The sequence below is a fragment of the Vicia villosa genome, linkage group LG2, assembly GCF_029867415.1.
Source record: "Vicia villosa cultivar HV-30 ecotype Madison, WI linkage group LG2, Vvil1.0, whole genome shotgun sequence".
Classification (NCBI taxonomy): domain Eukaryota; kingdom Viridiplantae; phylum Streptophyta; class Magnoliopsida; order Fabales; family Fabaceae; genus Vicia; species Vicia villosa.
Window position 1 is genome coordinate 174,357,073 of NC_081181.1, and position 16,255 is coordinate 174,373,327.

General features: G+C 34.7%; 1 protein-coding gene and 1 long non-coding RNA gene across 6 annotated transcripts in view; one reads left to right on the forward strand and one right to left on the reverse strand.

Moving 5' to 3' along the window:
* The window catches only part of LOC131653021 (uncharacterized), a 32,657-nt gene that overhangs the window by 385 nt on the left and 16,017 nt on the right, over positions 1-16,255 (forward strand). For 2 of the 5 annotated variants that reach the window (XR_009298929.1, XR_009298931.1), the window contains exons 2-3: positions 4,785-4,891; positions 6,406-6,627. This is a non-coding gene — a long non-coding RNA (uncharacterized LOC131653021). Of the gene's footprint in view, positions 1-4,784; positions 4,892-6,405; positions 7,166-9,535; positions 11,528-16,255 lie in introns of those variants that run through there. The other 3 variants (XR_009298928.1, XR_009298930.1, XR_009298927.1) reach the window with 3 other exon arrangements.
* Positions 247-9,322, reverse strand: LOC131653020 (ABC transporter C family member 10-like). The gene is made up of 11 exons (XM_058923049.1): positions 6,175-9,322; positions 5,624-5,944; positions 5,457-5,543; positions 3,983-4,567; positions 3,737-3,901; positions 3,207-3,501; positions 2,898-3,112; positions 1,987-2,292; positions 1,851-1,914; positions 1,523-1,762; positions 247-1,174 (listed from the first exon to the last, which is right to left on the reverse strand). Exons 1-11 carry the CDS (start codon positions 8,209-8,211, stop codon positions 1,062-1,064), a joined length of 4,428 nt encoding a protein of 1,475 aa, XP_058779032.1. The 5' UTR covers positions 8,212-9,322; the 3' UTR covers positions 247-1,061.

Below are 16,255 nucleotides of genomic sequence, written 5' to 3' on the forward strand. Positions count from 1 at the left end.
TTTGGTATATAAACACAAAAAGGAATAGATAAAAAACTTGAAGAGTTTGAAATAGATTAGAGCCATATCAGATACCTGATGCTAGGTTTGAAAAAACGGCCGTGTAAAGACTTTTGCGATTTTGGTCGGTACAAGTGTCGTGACTCTGATTGTAGTCGTTGCGGTTGAATTAACCACAATTTGTTCTTTAACATGAAAATGATGAATAACGGTACCAGCCGATACCGTTTTGTTGCGGCCGTTTTTAAAACCTTAGTATAAAAGAGTGTTGATCTGTTGCGAATTGCACCAGTGATAACGACACTCTATGAGAACAAGGAAGCTGACATTAGGTCAGCACTTCAATTGTTCCAGAGATTGTAGTTTTGCTTTTAAAGTAATTTGTTTGTGTGTTTGATATCTAGTGTTATGTGTATTGTTGCCTAAATTTGGTTTCTAATTCCATGAGAAAAAGGATCAATGGAACATGATATTGCCTTTTACTGTTATGTTAGGTTGTTACTGTTAGTGTGATAGTTTCAGATAGGAACCAAAATCTGAGCGGTAAATTGAAATTAATATTGACACTCCAATCTATTTTAGATGTAGTGAGTGACCCTGTTGAAAACTTACAATGTTCAACTGAAAAACTATAGGAATAAAATTATGACTGGATCGCTACTCCTCACAACATGTAAAAGGAAGAAAAAAACAAAAAGAAAGATAACAGAAACCCTTGAGGAAGGGCCGACTCCTTCACTTTACCGCACCCTTTCTTTCCACAAAATTCCAGATGCTAATTCTGTTAAACCTCCCTCTTTTATTCATCATTATCGATCTCCTTCTTTAACCGTAGAATCATCCCCACACTCACTCCAGCCAACTTGTTTATTTCCTCTTCCATAAACTCACAGACCCTTATTCGTCGGCCTAATTTTTTCGGTACATTCTATTTGGCCTCACAATTTATCCTAGCAGAACACATTTCATATCCTGCTCACTTTCTTAATTTATTGCTTGTACAAGAGAAATAAACGAACGTGAGAGAAACAATATTGTAGGCTTAAAAAATATTGGTAGCATCAATGTGATTCTGCAGACTGAAAATGGGACCAGTATTCCTTGACAAGTTGCCTGAACATCGATTCTTCTCTCTTCATCAAGCTCATTGGCTCATCATACTCCGCCAATTTTCCTGAAAACACAGTCAGTAGCTTCAGTTTATTTGAAAAAAAGAAGTAAATGATCAAAAATATTTTAGGCGTTATTGTTTATGTGCTATACAAGGTCAAAATCTTAAATAAAAGACCTCATTGTCTACTAACTAGGTGAATGCAACCATATCCTCTACTCAACAACAAACCTATGTTTGGCGTGTGTCTGATAATCTCTACTGTTTGTAGTCTTACCTTTTTCAAGAATTAGCCACAGATTATGTATCATCAACATAAGAAAATGGGTATGGAGCTATTGGTTAGTTTGTAATTATTTGTTAAATGAGATAGAGGGAGTTAGGGATAGTAAAACTCAAAAAGAAACGTACCATCACTTATAGCAAGAACCATAGTGCAATCCATCACAGTTGGTATCCTATGTGCTACTGTGATCACCGTACAATCTGAAAACTCAGCCCTAATGGTTTTCTGCACAATCAGGTCAGTAGAATTATCAATTGATGCAGTTGCTTCGTCCAATACTAATATCCTACTTCTCCTCAGTAGAGCACGTCCCAAACAAAATAATTGTCTTTGTCCCATGCTCCAGTTTGATCCATCTTCAACAACTAGGTAATAATTTTTCACTTGCCATTACTAACTTGAAAAAAAAATCTTCTTCGAGCATAGATATAACGGCGAAGCTTGAAAATGTACCTGAACAGTTTAAGCCCTCTTCTTTTCCTTGGACTACTTCTCGCAATTGACACTTCCCAAGAACCTTCATATTGGTCTAGAATTAGTCCATACTTTCTATGCAAAGCAAAAATAAACAAAATTAAGCTTGTTTTACCTCCCATATCTCTTGATCAGTGTGTTGAGTTAAAGGGTCCAAGTTAAATCTTACTGTCCCATTAAAAAGGGTAGGATCTTGAGGTATAATCCCAAAACGTGACCTCAAATCATGTAGGCCAATAGATGAGATGTCTATGCCATCAACTACAACTTTTCCTCCGGCTGGTTCCACAAGACGAAATAAAGCACCAATAAGAGTGGACTTCCCACTGCCTGTTCTGCCAACAATACCAATCTTGTGACCGGCTTTAAATGTGCATGTGATCCCATGAAGAACAAGTGGTCCACCATGTCTGTATCGTATCTGGTATGAACAATATGGTTAAATATTTTGTTAAGTATAAACAAACATTTTGGTCCCCAAATGTGTGAGGCGATGTCACCATTGTTTATCTTGTTTATCAGTTTATCAAAATCACAAAACATCATTGAGTGTGTCTTCTGTTAGTTATTTCAGAGATCAAACTGACTTATAGAATAAACATTAGATGACCCAACTTACTAACTAAGAACGAACGAGAGGCACATTCAAGGATGAAACTGACTACCACAAGACTTATTCAAGAATGTTTTTTTAATTCTAATACATCCAAGGACTATAGGGATAATGTGTAATGAATCAAACCCAAGTTATATAAGCCCGTTAGAATTAATAGTGGTGAGTCACTATCCTTTAGAAGGTTCTAGATAGTGAGTAATTGGTGTATGCCAATGTTATAAATAAGTGATTGGTGAATGTAATTATCATCAATGAAAATGAATGGAAAAGTTAGTTTTAGATTTGTTAGCTTCTTTTAGTGTAGTTTCTCTCTATTTCTCCTAGCCTCCATGTTATGTTCATAACGTAATGATTCATACATTCAAAAACCAAAATTATTTACTCCAACTTAAAAATTTAGTACCAAATACCTTCAATTCATTTATTTCTACTTTTCCTGCAATTGGCCAATTTAAAGGAGGACGATTTCCTTCTACTATTTCTTCGGCCTCACTTTGTATATGCATATATTGATTTAGCCTCTCTACTGATATTATGCGATTAGCAAGAGTGCATTGATTTTGAATTGAAAATACTAAAGCACCGTTTAGTGATAGGCCATAAGATAGAGCCATGCCAATAATTCCTGGAATAAGATGAGTTACTTTGAATGAGAAAAACAAACACTATTAGGATAATTAAAAATGACATTTTACAGATAATGAAGACCAAATTTTCACCTGAGGGGAAAGTTCCAGGGGGCAGCATAACTAGGCAAATTGTTGCAGCGGCGAGAACAACTGCACTGATTGTTTCTAACCGTTGGATCAACCATTCGTTTGAGGCAAAACTATGAAAAAAAGCACTAGCATTATCGTCAACTAGATTAAGACTCTTCTCAAAAGAACGATCTTCCTCCTCAAAAGCCCTAATTGTTACAGCTCCAGCCACAGTTTCGGCTACATGATTTGCTAAAGAGGATTTTGTTGTGCCATTCAACCGCATTACTTCTTTTGCTGTGGCAAAGTAGTATCTCTGCATAAAACACAAAAATATATCTTACAGTACTTTCTTTCCAACCAGGGATGGTTTAAATGAATACAAAATTATTAAAAATGTTACCCGAAAAAGCTAACGAATAGTACAAAGTTTAATTTAAAATTTGTGCATATGCACTTAAAAAAAAAGGCCATTGTTTACTTAAAATTGATTGCTTTCTTAATATTATGTCACTATTGCAATACAATTTAAAAATGGGTTTGTTTATTACCTGCATACGAATAGCAACATAAACCATTGGTATAGCCACTATCAAGACTTGCCATGTGACAACTGCCAAAACTATAAGATCAAAATAAAGAGCTATAGTGCCCGCCACAGCAAAAGTGAGGCTAAATGGAATGTCAAGATCCACTATACTCATATCAGATGTAACCTAAACACAGAAATAACAATTAGAATATTATTTTTTCCAGTCTGTTTCATAGGAAGAAAAATTATTGTTTATTAAGCTTACCCTACTAAGTACCCTTCCCAATGGTGTAGAGTCATAAAATGACATGGGTGCACGGATGAGGGAGTTCATCAATTGTGAAAATAAATCTTTTGATGATTGAAGACCCAAAGTAACTACAAGTAGACATCTGATGAACAGGAAAACTGATGAAAAAGCACCAATTAAGAAATAAACTAAAATCAGTTGCAATGTGCTGACAAGAGGATTGTCAACACTAGCAGCCATCCATGAATTTTGCAATATCTGACAAACCACAAATATTAGGTGACAAAGAGAAGCCACAATGAATAATATATAGCCTTTCATTCGATTCAAATATTGGAAGTAAGGTTTCAATCCCGTGTCTCCTTTCTCTCTCACTTCTTGCTGAATTAATTGATTTTCATTTGGTTCTTTGTACTGCTTTAATGCGGAAGCTTGCATACTATTTATGGAAGATGAATGTTTCTGGGAAAAACTAGCACTCACAAATTGGTCAGAAACAGCGGTCTCTTTGTGTGCATTGACAAGGTCATTAAATTCCTTGCTTGAGGTCAATAGCTGGTGATATGGACCAGCGTGTAGGATGTCCCCATAGGACATCAACTGTAAATAAAATAAAAGTAGATGATCAGTTAAATGCATTGGATTTTATTTTTATTGTTCTTCTTAAAGTTAGATGAACGGTGTGATTAATATCTGGGCTCAAATCATTAACAGGGCAAATGCTCTGATGATATGACATACTTTGTTATTAGAAAAGGTGGCTTAAAAAGTATATATGATCACTGCAAATGTTTGACACGGTTTCTTGTTTTGGAAGGTGGGCCAATGGTGTGTAGAAATAAGGTGAGAGGGAGCATGAATACGTACATGAGGAAGGATCGGGTCATTGCATATATGAAGGCTTGCAGCTTCCATCACTTTCAGGTTTGATTTTTTATGCTAGTTTATTTGGCAGGATCGATACTCACGTGTACCAAGTATTTCTTAGTTGTTTCATTATAATACATGATGAAATATGGAATGTCATCAAACAAACTCAGGCATTTAAGTATTTTTACCCAGGAATCAAATAACTAGTAGTATACAAAGATGTTTAAACTATTTTAATACTTACATATCATTGGTCCATTTCCTGAGGAAAACATCTATATATATATATATACATTATTATCTTATGCAAAAAGTCCAGCGAAACCAATGTATGTGAAGTTATACAATAAAGTAAAAAAACCCACAGAAAAATGAATATCAAACACCAAATTGCTTATAAGTTAAAACTGTCGTTTAATTAAACTATAAAAGCGACATTGCAACAAAATCTAAGAATGTCATTTCTCATTGTATTATGTTACTCTAGATAGGTAGAATTGGGATAAACAGGAATGATATGGAGGGAAGTAATGTTTAAAATGAAATCAGTAATTTAAAATTAATGAATATTTTATTATTAATGGTTACATGGAGATTTACTTAAGGTGTTTGAATTTACCAAAATAGAATCAAATGCTGGGAGGAAGTCGACTTGATGAGTCACGAGTAAGACTGTTTTCCCTTTGAGTCCTTCCATGATGTAGTCCTGCCAAGTTTTAAGTCACTTTAGTAAAAAAAATGATGGTAGACATGTACAGATGGTATGAGAAGTAAATATGTCATTACATTAAACATATTTTTTGCAGTATGTGCATCAACAGCACTAAATGGATCATCCAGTAGATATATATCAGCATTCTGATAAAGAGCACGTGCAAGTTGAATTCGTTGCTTTTGTCCTCCACTTAAATTAACTCCTCTCTCACCTATTTCAGTTAGGTCCCCATAGGGAAACAACTCGATGTCCTTTACCAGTGAAGATCTCTGAAGTGTTTCTTGATATCTTTGATCATCCAACTCAGATCCAAATAAAATATTTTTCCGTACCGTGCCTGTTTGTATCCATGCTGTTTGAGAAACATATGCAAACTTCCCATGAACATCAATCTGTAATATAGAACATTAGAATCAGACACTGATTTGTATTGCAACTAAAATGTAGGGCAAATAAACTTCACTCTAATAAGTTGAATTTATATGATAATCCTTTAACTGATACCACACAGTAGGTACACTAGTTGTTATTTTAATAAAAAGAGGAATATCATCCATGTTATAACCAATTAGAGTGTCACATGGTTTAGGAGTGTATTGTAGGAGTAAAAAGAGAAACTCACAGTTCCCTTTGTTTTAGAAACTTCTCCAAGAACTGTTGCCAAGAGGGTTGATTTGCCCGAGCCAACTTCTCCACAAATTGCCACCTTTTGTCCATGTCTAACGTCCAAGTTTATGTTTGTTAGTGTTGGCTTTGATTTATTATCTTCCCATGAAAAATCTGCACATTTGATTGAAATTGGGTCTTTGAGGTTGTCATTAAAGCACATTTTCCTGCACTTTTCACTCTGCAGTTCTGGAGCATCAAGGAAATTAACGATCCGAGCAAAGGCAACTTTTGCCTGAATGATCACTGCAATAACATCCGAGATGTTTGAAATCGGATCTTGAACAAGGCGCAAAGTTGCCACAAAAGTGAAAACGTTACTAGCATTCAAAGGAACATTCAAGAAGTAACATGCCATAAAAGAAGCAGCAGACACCAATATCGGCGAGGTCCAAAAGAAAAACATATGGTATGTTCTTCTAATTTGCACATCAGATAACAATTTGAGTTCCACATTTCTTAAGTAATCTACAATATTTTTAAAATGTGTTTCCCATGCATATAGCTTAAGCACTTTCATATTCACAAGAGCCTCTGAACTAGCCTTTAACCTCTCATCTTGTGCTACCATGAGTTTGCTTTGAAACTTGTGTTGTAACTTCGCCAGTGGAGTGTTGCAAATCACAGTGAGAACTATTACCGCCAATGAGGCTATTGTTGCTAGTCCAATTGCTTGGAAAAGAATTACTAATGCAATACTTAGTTGAAGAATTGTTGTCCAAGTCTTGTGAAACCAAAATGGAAATTCTCCAATTCTATAAACGTCTACTGTCATATAATTCATTATCTCACCACTAGAGTGAACCAATCTAGCAGAATTGGATAGCCTTAGGATTTTTTTGTAAATGACTGCAGTAAGTAGTGACCTAACTTTCATTCCAACAAGTCTACTGCGGAAATACCATTGTCTTTGTGATAGGGATTCTATAATCTTTATAAAGAAGAGTGATATAGCCAATACACAACCTTCATATTTGAAACTTTTCTTACCTTCAGCAACCAATATAAATTCATTCAGAAGTAGGGGACCAGAAGATAGAGTGAGTACCTTGAGCAAAGCAAAGAATCCTGTTATCAAAATCTCTCTTCGGTGGCACATAATTATTGTCCATAAAACGGAAGAATGTGATGATGGTTCATGTTGACTTTGTTTGTTTAACTGTTCTACAAATGACAGATAACAACTTTCTGCTCTGTCAGTCTCTCTTAACTCTGGGATATCCCCATCAAGAAGTGTCTTCTCTTGACCCCTTTTCATAAATGGATTCAACCACCAAAACAAACTCTTACTAAAGAATCCAGCTTTGGAAAACGGGGTTACATTGCCAACAGTATCAAATTCATTGAACTGACTATTTAAAGGAGCATAAAGTCTTTCACCAATTTCTCTGTCAACATCTTCCCATGTACATGCTTTGTATGTGCATAACATCAGTAAAGTTGCTCCTGGAAAAGATAGAACATCTATAGCTGCCTCGAGGGACAATTTTCTGCTGCCAATTGCATAAGACATGGATAAAGCACATAATATACCAGAAACAAAGAATATGAGAACAGAAAACATCCACAACCATGCTCTTGAGAGTTGTTTTACCTGAAGACTTACAGTTAAACTTACTGACAACCATACGAATCCATGAAAGAGGTCTAGAAACCATGCGTCAAGAGGAAAGACTTTGTGTGTTTTCCTTAACTTCTCTTCTAAAACCCAAACTCCTAAGGATAAATGCAAAAACCCAAGAAAGCCATTGGTTATGGCAGAAACTAACTGCAAGTTTGAATGTCTTACTAGACTCCTAAAGGGTCTCGATGAAGACTTCAGGATCATGATGAATGATAACGTGATTAGCAGGAACACATCTAAGCAAACTACCAACACATGGCTGATGCATGAGGAAGGATCTTTCAAAAGTTTTAAATCATAACAGAAAGGTTTTCCTCCATTCTCAGTAAAACCACAGTCCTCACAAATCAAGCTCCAAAGATCCCCCATCTTCTTTTTAACTTCTCTTTTCAGCTAAACTCTGCAACAAACAGGGAAACAGAATAAAGTCTCATTTGAGAAAACTTTCTCCTCAAACAAGATATTGAACTACTGTTAAATATAAAGACCCACCCCATTGGCCTATAATGGCCAACTACTTTGAAAATTTTAGTTCTTTTGGAGGCTGTGACTTGGTTGACCAAAATTTATTATTTTTTGCTTTATAAACAAAAATTGTTTGAAATAAGATACGTGCTAAAATTTTACTGACTCAAAGGAATGAAATCTCTTAGGTAAAAAAGTTTTGATAACCATGATAAGGGCCAATTCTTCTTCTCAAATCTTAAGTTAGTGTGTAGGTGTAGGTTAGGATGAGTGTTGAGTTTGGTAAAGTTAGTGTCGTTTATGTCAAAATTGCAGTGTCTCGCTGTGATTCTACCATTGTCACCGAGAATTCAAACATACACTAAGTAGAAGAATCAATTATCATAACAGTATAGAAAACACCATTAAGTTGCATGTAAGAAGAAAAGAATTATAAAACATAGAAAGTATACCTTATTAGAGTGTGAATAGTTTTCTGTGTGTGTCACTACAAGGAGAAGTACTAAATGGTTGTTGCAAACATCAATTAGAAAACTACTACCAGTGTTCAAAACACAAGGTACTTCAGAAAGTAACTATTGACAGATCTTTCAGATGTTAGTATAGAAAGAAATAGGAAGATCCAGACAATAAAAGAGAGCAGTAACAGAAAACATGTAGGAAAATTATTGTATTGACTTCATTATATTATATTATAATAAAGAAGATGAACAAATCAATTCATTGACTTTTTTATAATAAAGAACTGACAATATTGCAATCTAGTTTCATGCGAAACCTTAAAATCAATGTAAACTCTTGTTTTGCTATTGAAACCGAACTTCTGTTTACATCTTTAGTGCATTCAACTAAGGTCTTTTTCACACAACTTTATAAATAGCATTTGGTTAATTAAGAATGAAAGTTGCAGATAGAGATTAAAATAAAACAGTTGGAGGATACATAGGACCGTTGATATAATTTAAGGAACTAGAACGTGTCCGAAAAGAAAAAGAAGAATATACAGTATAGTAATAAAGAAAAAAAAAACAATGAAATAAAGTATAGAAATGAAATGAAAACGGCAAGTGATGATAGAAAAATAATCAAAGAAAGCTTCACATTATTTCCTTAATGTTAGTATTTAATAATGATAAATTAGATCTAGATCTTATCTGCATTTAATATTTCTTATGCATTTCTTTGATTTCTGTCTGCATGCTTATTTATATATTAATGCTTGTGTCAGGCTCTTATTTTTCTACTTATGGATAATGGGTCAGGTGCATTAATGAGCATGTTTGTTTCAGCTTTAAAAAAATAATTTTTTTTTTGTATTTTTGAAAATAGATTTTCTAAAACCGTTTTTCAAAATATTATAAGTTTTTTTATATTCGTTTTTTCTAAAATGGAACACTTAATTTGACATCCTATAATATAAACATACATAATTGAAAACTAAAACTTAGTCAAAATCATAATTTTTTCAAAAGTTGTATTTCAAAAATGATTTTTATGAAAATCTATTTGAAATAGCTTCAAAATTAAGTGATTTTTTAAAATATTGATATCTAAATTTTTTTCTCATAAATAGATGAAATACCTAAAATCACTTTTTAAGAATAACTATTCAAACAAAATTTTCATTTGAAGCTTTTATAAAAAGTTTCTTTGTAAAATTTTTATTCACAAAATTTGGTAACACTATAAAAATCATTTTAAAAAAGCCAAAACAAACGGGCCCAATATGGCATTTGCGGGTGGCTTTTGGCTGCGGATAACATTTGCAATAACTATTTTTCTGATGGAAAAAAGTATTTTGAAATGGACATATCTTTCTATTGTTAGCCACTCCATGCTTCAATGATAATTCTTCTACCGTCATTCTAAGAAGCTCGCCCTCTCCCACTTCAACCTCCAGTTCCTCCACTGCAACACAACTACTTCCACTTTACGTTTCGCTCCATAATCCTCATATTTCGCCTCTCCCACCAGCATATATTTTTCAACACCTTCAAGCATCTTTCGGTGCATCAAAAGCGAACGAGTTTTTGGTGAACATTTTCAATCTTATGCTGTAACAAAATGACAGCTCCTTTGCATCAAAGAGAACTAAAAAAAGATTCTAATTGAGATTGTAACACATGAGAAAGGTCTTGCAATGTAACTACTTCAAAGTTATCCCGATGATCACTCTCCTAGACGCATGGAACACTCGAGGCCGTCATCGTGAAAATGAATAAGAAACATTTGTTATTCAAAGAAAGAATTTATGAGAGATGAAGATGAATAACACTTGTAGGCCGTCATCGTGAAAATGAATAAGAAACATTTATTATTCAAAGAAAAAATTTATGAGAGATGAAGATGAATAAGAGAGATGAAATATAAGAGAGATAGAGATAGACTAGTGAAGTAGAAAATTGAAGAAAAAAGATAGAAGGAGAGAATCCAAGCCCGTTATCCCTTAAAAAATACAAAAATTAAAAAATTGAGAAGTTGGTAATGCACCGGACGAATGAAATAAACGTGTGAATTGATAATAGAATGCACTATAAAATGAATGATATGGAATTTTCTTTTTCTTGAAGTGGTTGTAATGATGGTGATAATTAATTCTTTTGACCACGGTTATTGTCCGGTTAATCGGATGGTTGGGTGTGTATTTACTATTTACTATTTACAAACACTTCATCGATCAAATTAGTAGTGTATGGTTAAGAATTTAGAATATATGTGTGTTTCAATCATTCTTTTGACTTTATAATCAGGGTTTAAAATTTAAAATGTTTGGAGAACATATGTCACGAGGTATGTGAGTTCCTCCACCTTATAGATTGTTAGGAGTAGCTTTGATCTAATACTTTTTGCATCTAAAATGTGTCTATTCTCTAATCGGTTTCTTCTCCCTAAAATTTAAGTCACTATTTTTGAACAAATAGGAAATATTTATATCCAGAACAGTAAATATTGACCCCTAATGCATGAGTGAATTTAACTTGAGTAAGGTGGCAGACTAAACTCTTTAATAATGTTAGAAATCAATTAATTAATGTTAGAAATCGGTTTCTTCTCCCTGAAATTTAAGTAACTATTTTTGAATAAAAAGGAAATATTTATGTCCAGAACAGTAAATATTGACCCCTAATGCAGGAGTGAATTTAACTTGAGTAACGTGCAGACTAAAGTCTTTAATAATGTTAGAAATCAATTAATTAAGCATTTTTTTCAATAATCATTTTTTTAAATTTTTTTTCAAAAATAACCAAGTTTTCGAATTAATTACGCAAATGACCAATTTTTATTGATTTTAACACGTTGTCACTAGAGGGTGGCGACAACAGCACTTGCTAACTGTATTCGCCAGCGGGCCTGGCGACAATGTTCATTTTTGGGCCAAGTTGTCACCCCCTGGCGACAACACCCCCTTTCCTTTTTTTTTTTCAATTTTTTTAATTAATTTTTTAACCTATTATTTTTTACTATTTTGTGCATTATATTTAGTGACTTGAATTTGTTATGTAGAAAAATAATATAAATAAAAAAGTACAATTACATTAATCATAAGAATTAAATTTTGGATGACCTAGCGCGGGTGACCCTGGTATGATTTGCACGGAGGAGGTCTAATAACTCGTGTAGACGGCTTACGAGTTGGTAGTACTCCCCTATTCCTATGACGCCCCCTCTATTTGGTTTCTCTTGTGTTTGGGTCGATGACCCTTCAATGCACCCCAGGTCTACAAAATCTATCAGCCGACCTTGACCTCTAGAATTCCCACTATAGGAAAGGCGGGTGCCCGCGGCGCCTTCAAAGCTTTGTCTTGTTGGGACGAAATTTCTCCTGGTGGGTGCGGCTCAAAGTTTGGTCTTTGGTAGTTGGTGGTTGAATCGGGTTGGTTAAAATACAATGGTTGTGGTGGTGTGTTGAAGTCCAATGGTTGGTTGGGGTACTATGATGTTTGTTGGTCGAATGAGTTGTATGGCGAGAATTCTTCATGTATGCCTATGTCGGGGGTAAGTGGTGGTGATTTGGAGGAGCCCGCCACATTGAGATCTTGGAAGCGTCGGTGGTGGGGTTGAGTTTGGAGTTGTTGTTGTTGGTGGTATTGTTGGACTTGTTGCTGTTGGTATATTGGTTGTTGGTAATCTGGTTGTTGTTTGAAATTTGGTTGTTGTTGTTGGTAATATTGTTGTTGGTGATGTTGTTGGAAATTTGGTGGTTGTTCTTGTTGGAAATTTTGTGGTTGTTATTGGAAATACGGTTGTTGTGCTCGTGGGTCTACCAAATAGAAAGGGTCAGACACAAACATTTTAGGATTTGTAACCGTTCTGTACCAGTTGACATATTTAGGTGTTGGTTTCATTTCAGTCGACGCCACAGGTAAATGTAGGACAGTAGTGGAACGACAGGTCCATATTTTACGGAAGTCTTTAGCGAATGACTTCCAATTTGCTATGTACCATTGCTGGCTGACCTTTTGCAGTGGCCAAGGTTCCAAACACTCAGGGGGGGGGGGGGGTCGGGGATATTTTGATGCATGCCGAATTAGAGATTGACACGGTCACTTTGGTGCATCTCCACAATGGTGAACCGTATGATAGACGATTTTTGTCGTCCAAATAGCCGCCTCTGCTCGCTCGGGTTCATGGCCCAATTCCAAGTATGGTCTCTGAATAAACTACAACGTGAAAAAAAATTAATTACAAATTAGAGAAGATGGTTTATTTTACAATTATAGTTAGATAATGGAAAGTTTTAGTGGTATTACATCTTGGGGTCGAAGTCAATCCAAGAGTTGGCGGTAAAAAATTATTTTGTTTACATGCGTTTTGCTGTAATCCAACCCAGTTGCATTAAACTTAAAGTCATCAAAAAATAAAGATCAATATAGTTACAATTAATAATAGAATAAATACACTAAACGAAATAACATCATTAACTTACCTTGACGCGTAAGGGAAGATGTATATGTGCGGGTTTTCAGGGGCTAATAGTGGCATTCTCCACCATCTCCATGCTTGTAGCAAGAATGCACATCCATAAAATGTACAACTATTTTTTTTTTTTTTGCATTTTTGCACAAGGAGCTGTAGAGGTAAGCCAACACTGCAGAACCCCAACTATACGTCTTGATTTCATCAATGTCCTCAAGCAAAGACAAGTACATAAAATTTACACTATTCCCCGTGCCTTCGGGAAATAGTAACTTACCAAATTATAACATAATATACATTCTAGCTTTAATTATTTTTTCTTCTTCGGTCGAAAACTGATCCAACGTAACTGCGTCATAACGTTCTTGAAGGACTGATAGCTTAATACCTTGGCCCATCCCTCTTTCTCGGCCCTCACCCTCAATTAAATCTATACCCAGCATTTGCTCGGATAGAGTATTGGGTTGTTGGACATTTCCATACATTGCTTTTCCATTTATTTAGAGACCCAATAACATGTACACGTCCTCTAGCGTGACGGTACATTCACCCGTTGGAAGGAGAAAAGTATGAGTCTCGGGCCTCCAACGCTCACACAATGCCAATATAAATTTAGTATCGATTATAGTATGTACTAAATTTATTACGTACCCAAATCCCGCACGTTTAATATAAGACACAATTCAAGGGTCGGGAGCATCTATCGAGTGTGCACGGGTCCGAAATCTAGTGAAATCCTTTAAAAAAATTATTGACCTATAAATATTTGATTACCTTAATAAATAAATAATTGAATTGAGTAAACATAAACTTACGTATTTGGAAATGTTTGCAATAGTTCCCCGGTGTTCTTGACCATAGTTAGAAGAGACATGTTTTCAGGAGTTACCGACTATTTGCTCTGAAGAAAACTGTTTGGTGATGCCGAAAATGAACAAGAATCACCACCTATTTATAACCAAATTCACACAATAAATACATATAAATAAATTTGACAAGACAAGTGCATGTAATGTTGAAATACTTACACGATGCAAGTCGCCAGGCCCACTAGCAACTACTCTCAAATTTTCATTGCTATCGCCACCCCCTGGCGCCTACTCTCAATTTTTTAATGTTGTCGCCACCCACACTGGCGACTTGCTGCATGCGTAAAAGACATGCATGGGTCAGTCTGAATGCATGCAAAATGGGAAGGCTAGTGTGTAAGAGATTCCATAGGTGTTCAGCAAGCATGCATAAGTCTTGTCCAAATTGATTCTTGCATGTATTATTTTCTCCACCTAATGTCTTGCATGCATGATATTTATACACCACTTCTCACAAATATTAACACATATTTTTAAACTACTTCATTTTAGTAACCAAATATTTTTTCATAAAAAAGTATGGCATCCACCCCACAATACAAAGTTCCGGCTCACGTGAATGGTGAGACCTACCACTTTAGAAACACTAATTCCACACATTTTTCTCTAAATAGAAGAGCAGATTTCTCGTATCTAAAAAAGAAAATCGAGTCCAAAATTAGAGAACCAGTCTCTCAAATTTTTATCAACAACAATATGTTCAACCTAACAACTCGGTCAGGTTTTATCAATCACAGATACAAACTGACATAGAGGTTCAAAACATGTTCCTTAACCATGAGTATTATGGTTATGATTATTGTTGAATAGTATATTCAAGGCAAATATTTTTGTATCGTATCCACAGAGATTGGGTGATATTACCGCCGTTCTATAGTTACTATCGCTTTAAGTTCAAATTGTAACAAAGTTGGTTTGAGTTGAGTTTCTATTTTTCTAATCAAAAGATAAAATGAGCAATATAAAAAGACTTGTTTCAATAATAAAAGAATGACAAGATTGGTTTTGGTTTCACTATCCCTATCTTCTATGTGACTTTAGCAACCAATGTATAACTTCAATAGTAATGAAAATGTTCAAGTATCCTCTCAACAACATTTATGTCTAAATGAAGTTGTGATGGTTAGCATATCAATCTTTAGACGGTCTCTCCATCTAACTATCAATAAACTAATCTTGAATGTTTGATACAAATAGAAAAGTAGTGAATAAACCTATCTCTACAATTTATTCACCACATGAGAAAATGTTTTAGACCAAGATTTGAAATACATTTCTCAACTATAATCCAAATCTAAATATAAAAGATAGAACAAAAACATCAATCTATTTCAATATCAATGAAGTTCATACAAAAATTCTAAAGAAGATACATAGTCAACAAGGATAGCTACTACCTCCAATCCTGTCAAAGAGGGATTTAGCTACTCATCACCATGGCTGCTAGCAAAAGGTATGGAGAAGAAACTATGAACATCAATCTCTCACAAAGGTGCAAGCTTTCTCTCTAGAACCCTAAGCCTTTGAATGTTTGGTCTAATGATATGATAACTTTTGGTTATGTTTTTCTATTCTAAAAAAATAACCCCAATTCGTACCGACTTTTCATATTCAAAAGATAAGCCTTCACTCATGACAAGTGGCAAACAAATAAAAAGAACAAGTTCTGAATCGCCGTGTTCGCGGCGCCAAGATGGTTTGCGGCGCAAACTGAGTTTATTTTGCCACATCAAATTCAATTCAAAACTGAACTTGGTTTGGATTCTTCAGGTCGCGTCGCCAAGGTAGTTTACGGCGCGAACTGGCTTTGTCAGCACTCCTTTTGCTATTTCAAGTCTTCATGCAATTCATCTTCATTTCCTATGATCTTCAAACCTTTTCAAAAACACTACAAAACTAACAAACATGTGACATAACAATTCAAATAAACCTAAAATCAACAAAATTGCAAATTTACTAAATTGTATGAATAAAAGTGTGATTATTGAGTGAAAAGTGATTAAAGGGACCAAAAACAATATATGAAAATCAATAGTATTTGGTCCCTAACAACTCTCCCCAACTTACCATTTTGTTTGTCCATAAACAAAAATTCACAAGAAGCAACCAGAGCAACACAACAAGAGAATGATGACAAGATGACCGAACACTAAAATGGCTCA

Excerpts from the sequence above, each read along its gene's own strand:
- LOC131653020 (XM_058923049.1), bottom strand. The coding sequence starts at position 8,211 with ATGGGGGATCTTTGGAGCTTGATTTGTGAGGACTGTGGTTTTACTGAG. Across the intron at positions 5,544-5,623 it reads CTGCAAAAAATATGTTTAAT|GACTACATCATGGAAGGACT; the intron begins GTAATGACATAT and ends AAAACTTGGCAG. Across the intron at positions 3,502-3,736 it reads ATGTTGCTATTCGTATGCAG|AGATACTACTTTGCCACAGC; the intron begins GTAATAAACAAA and ends TGTTTTATGCAG.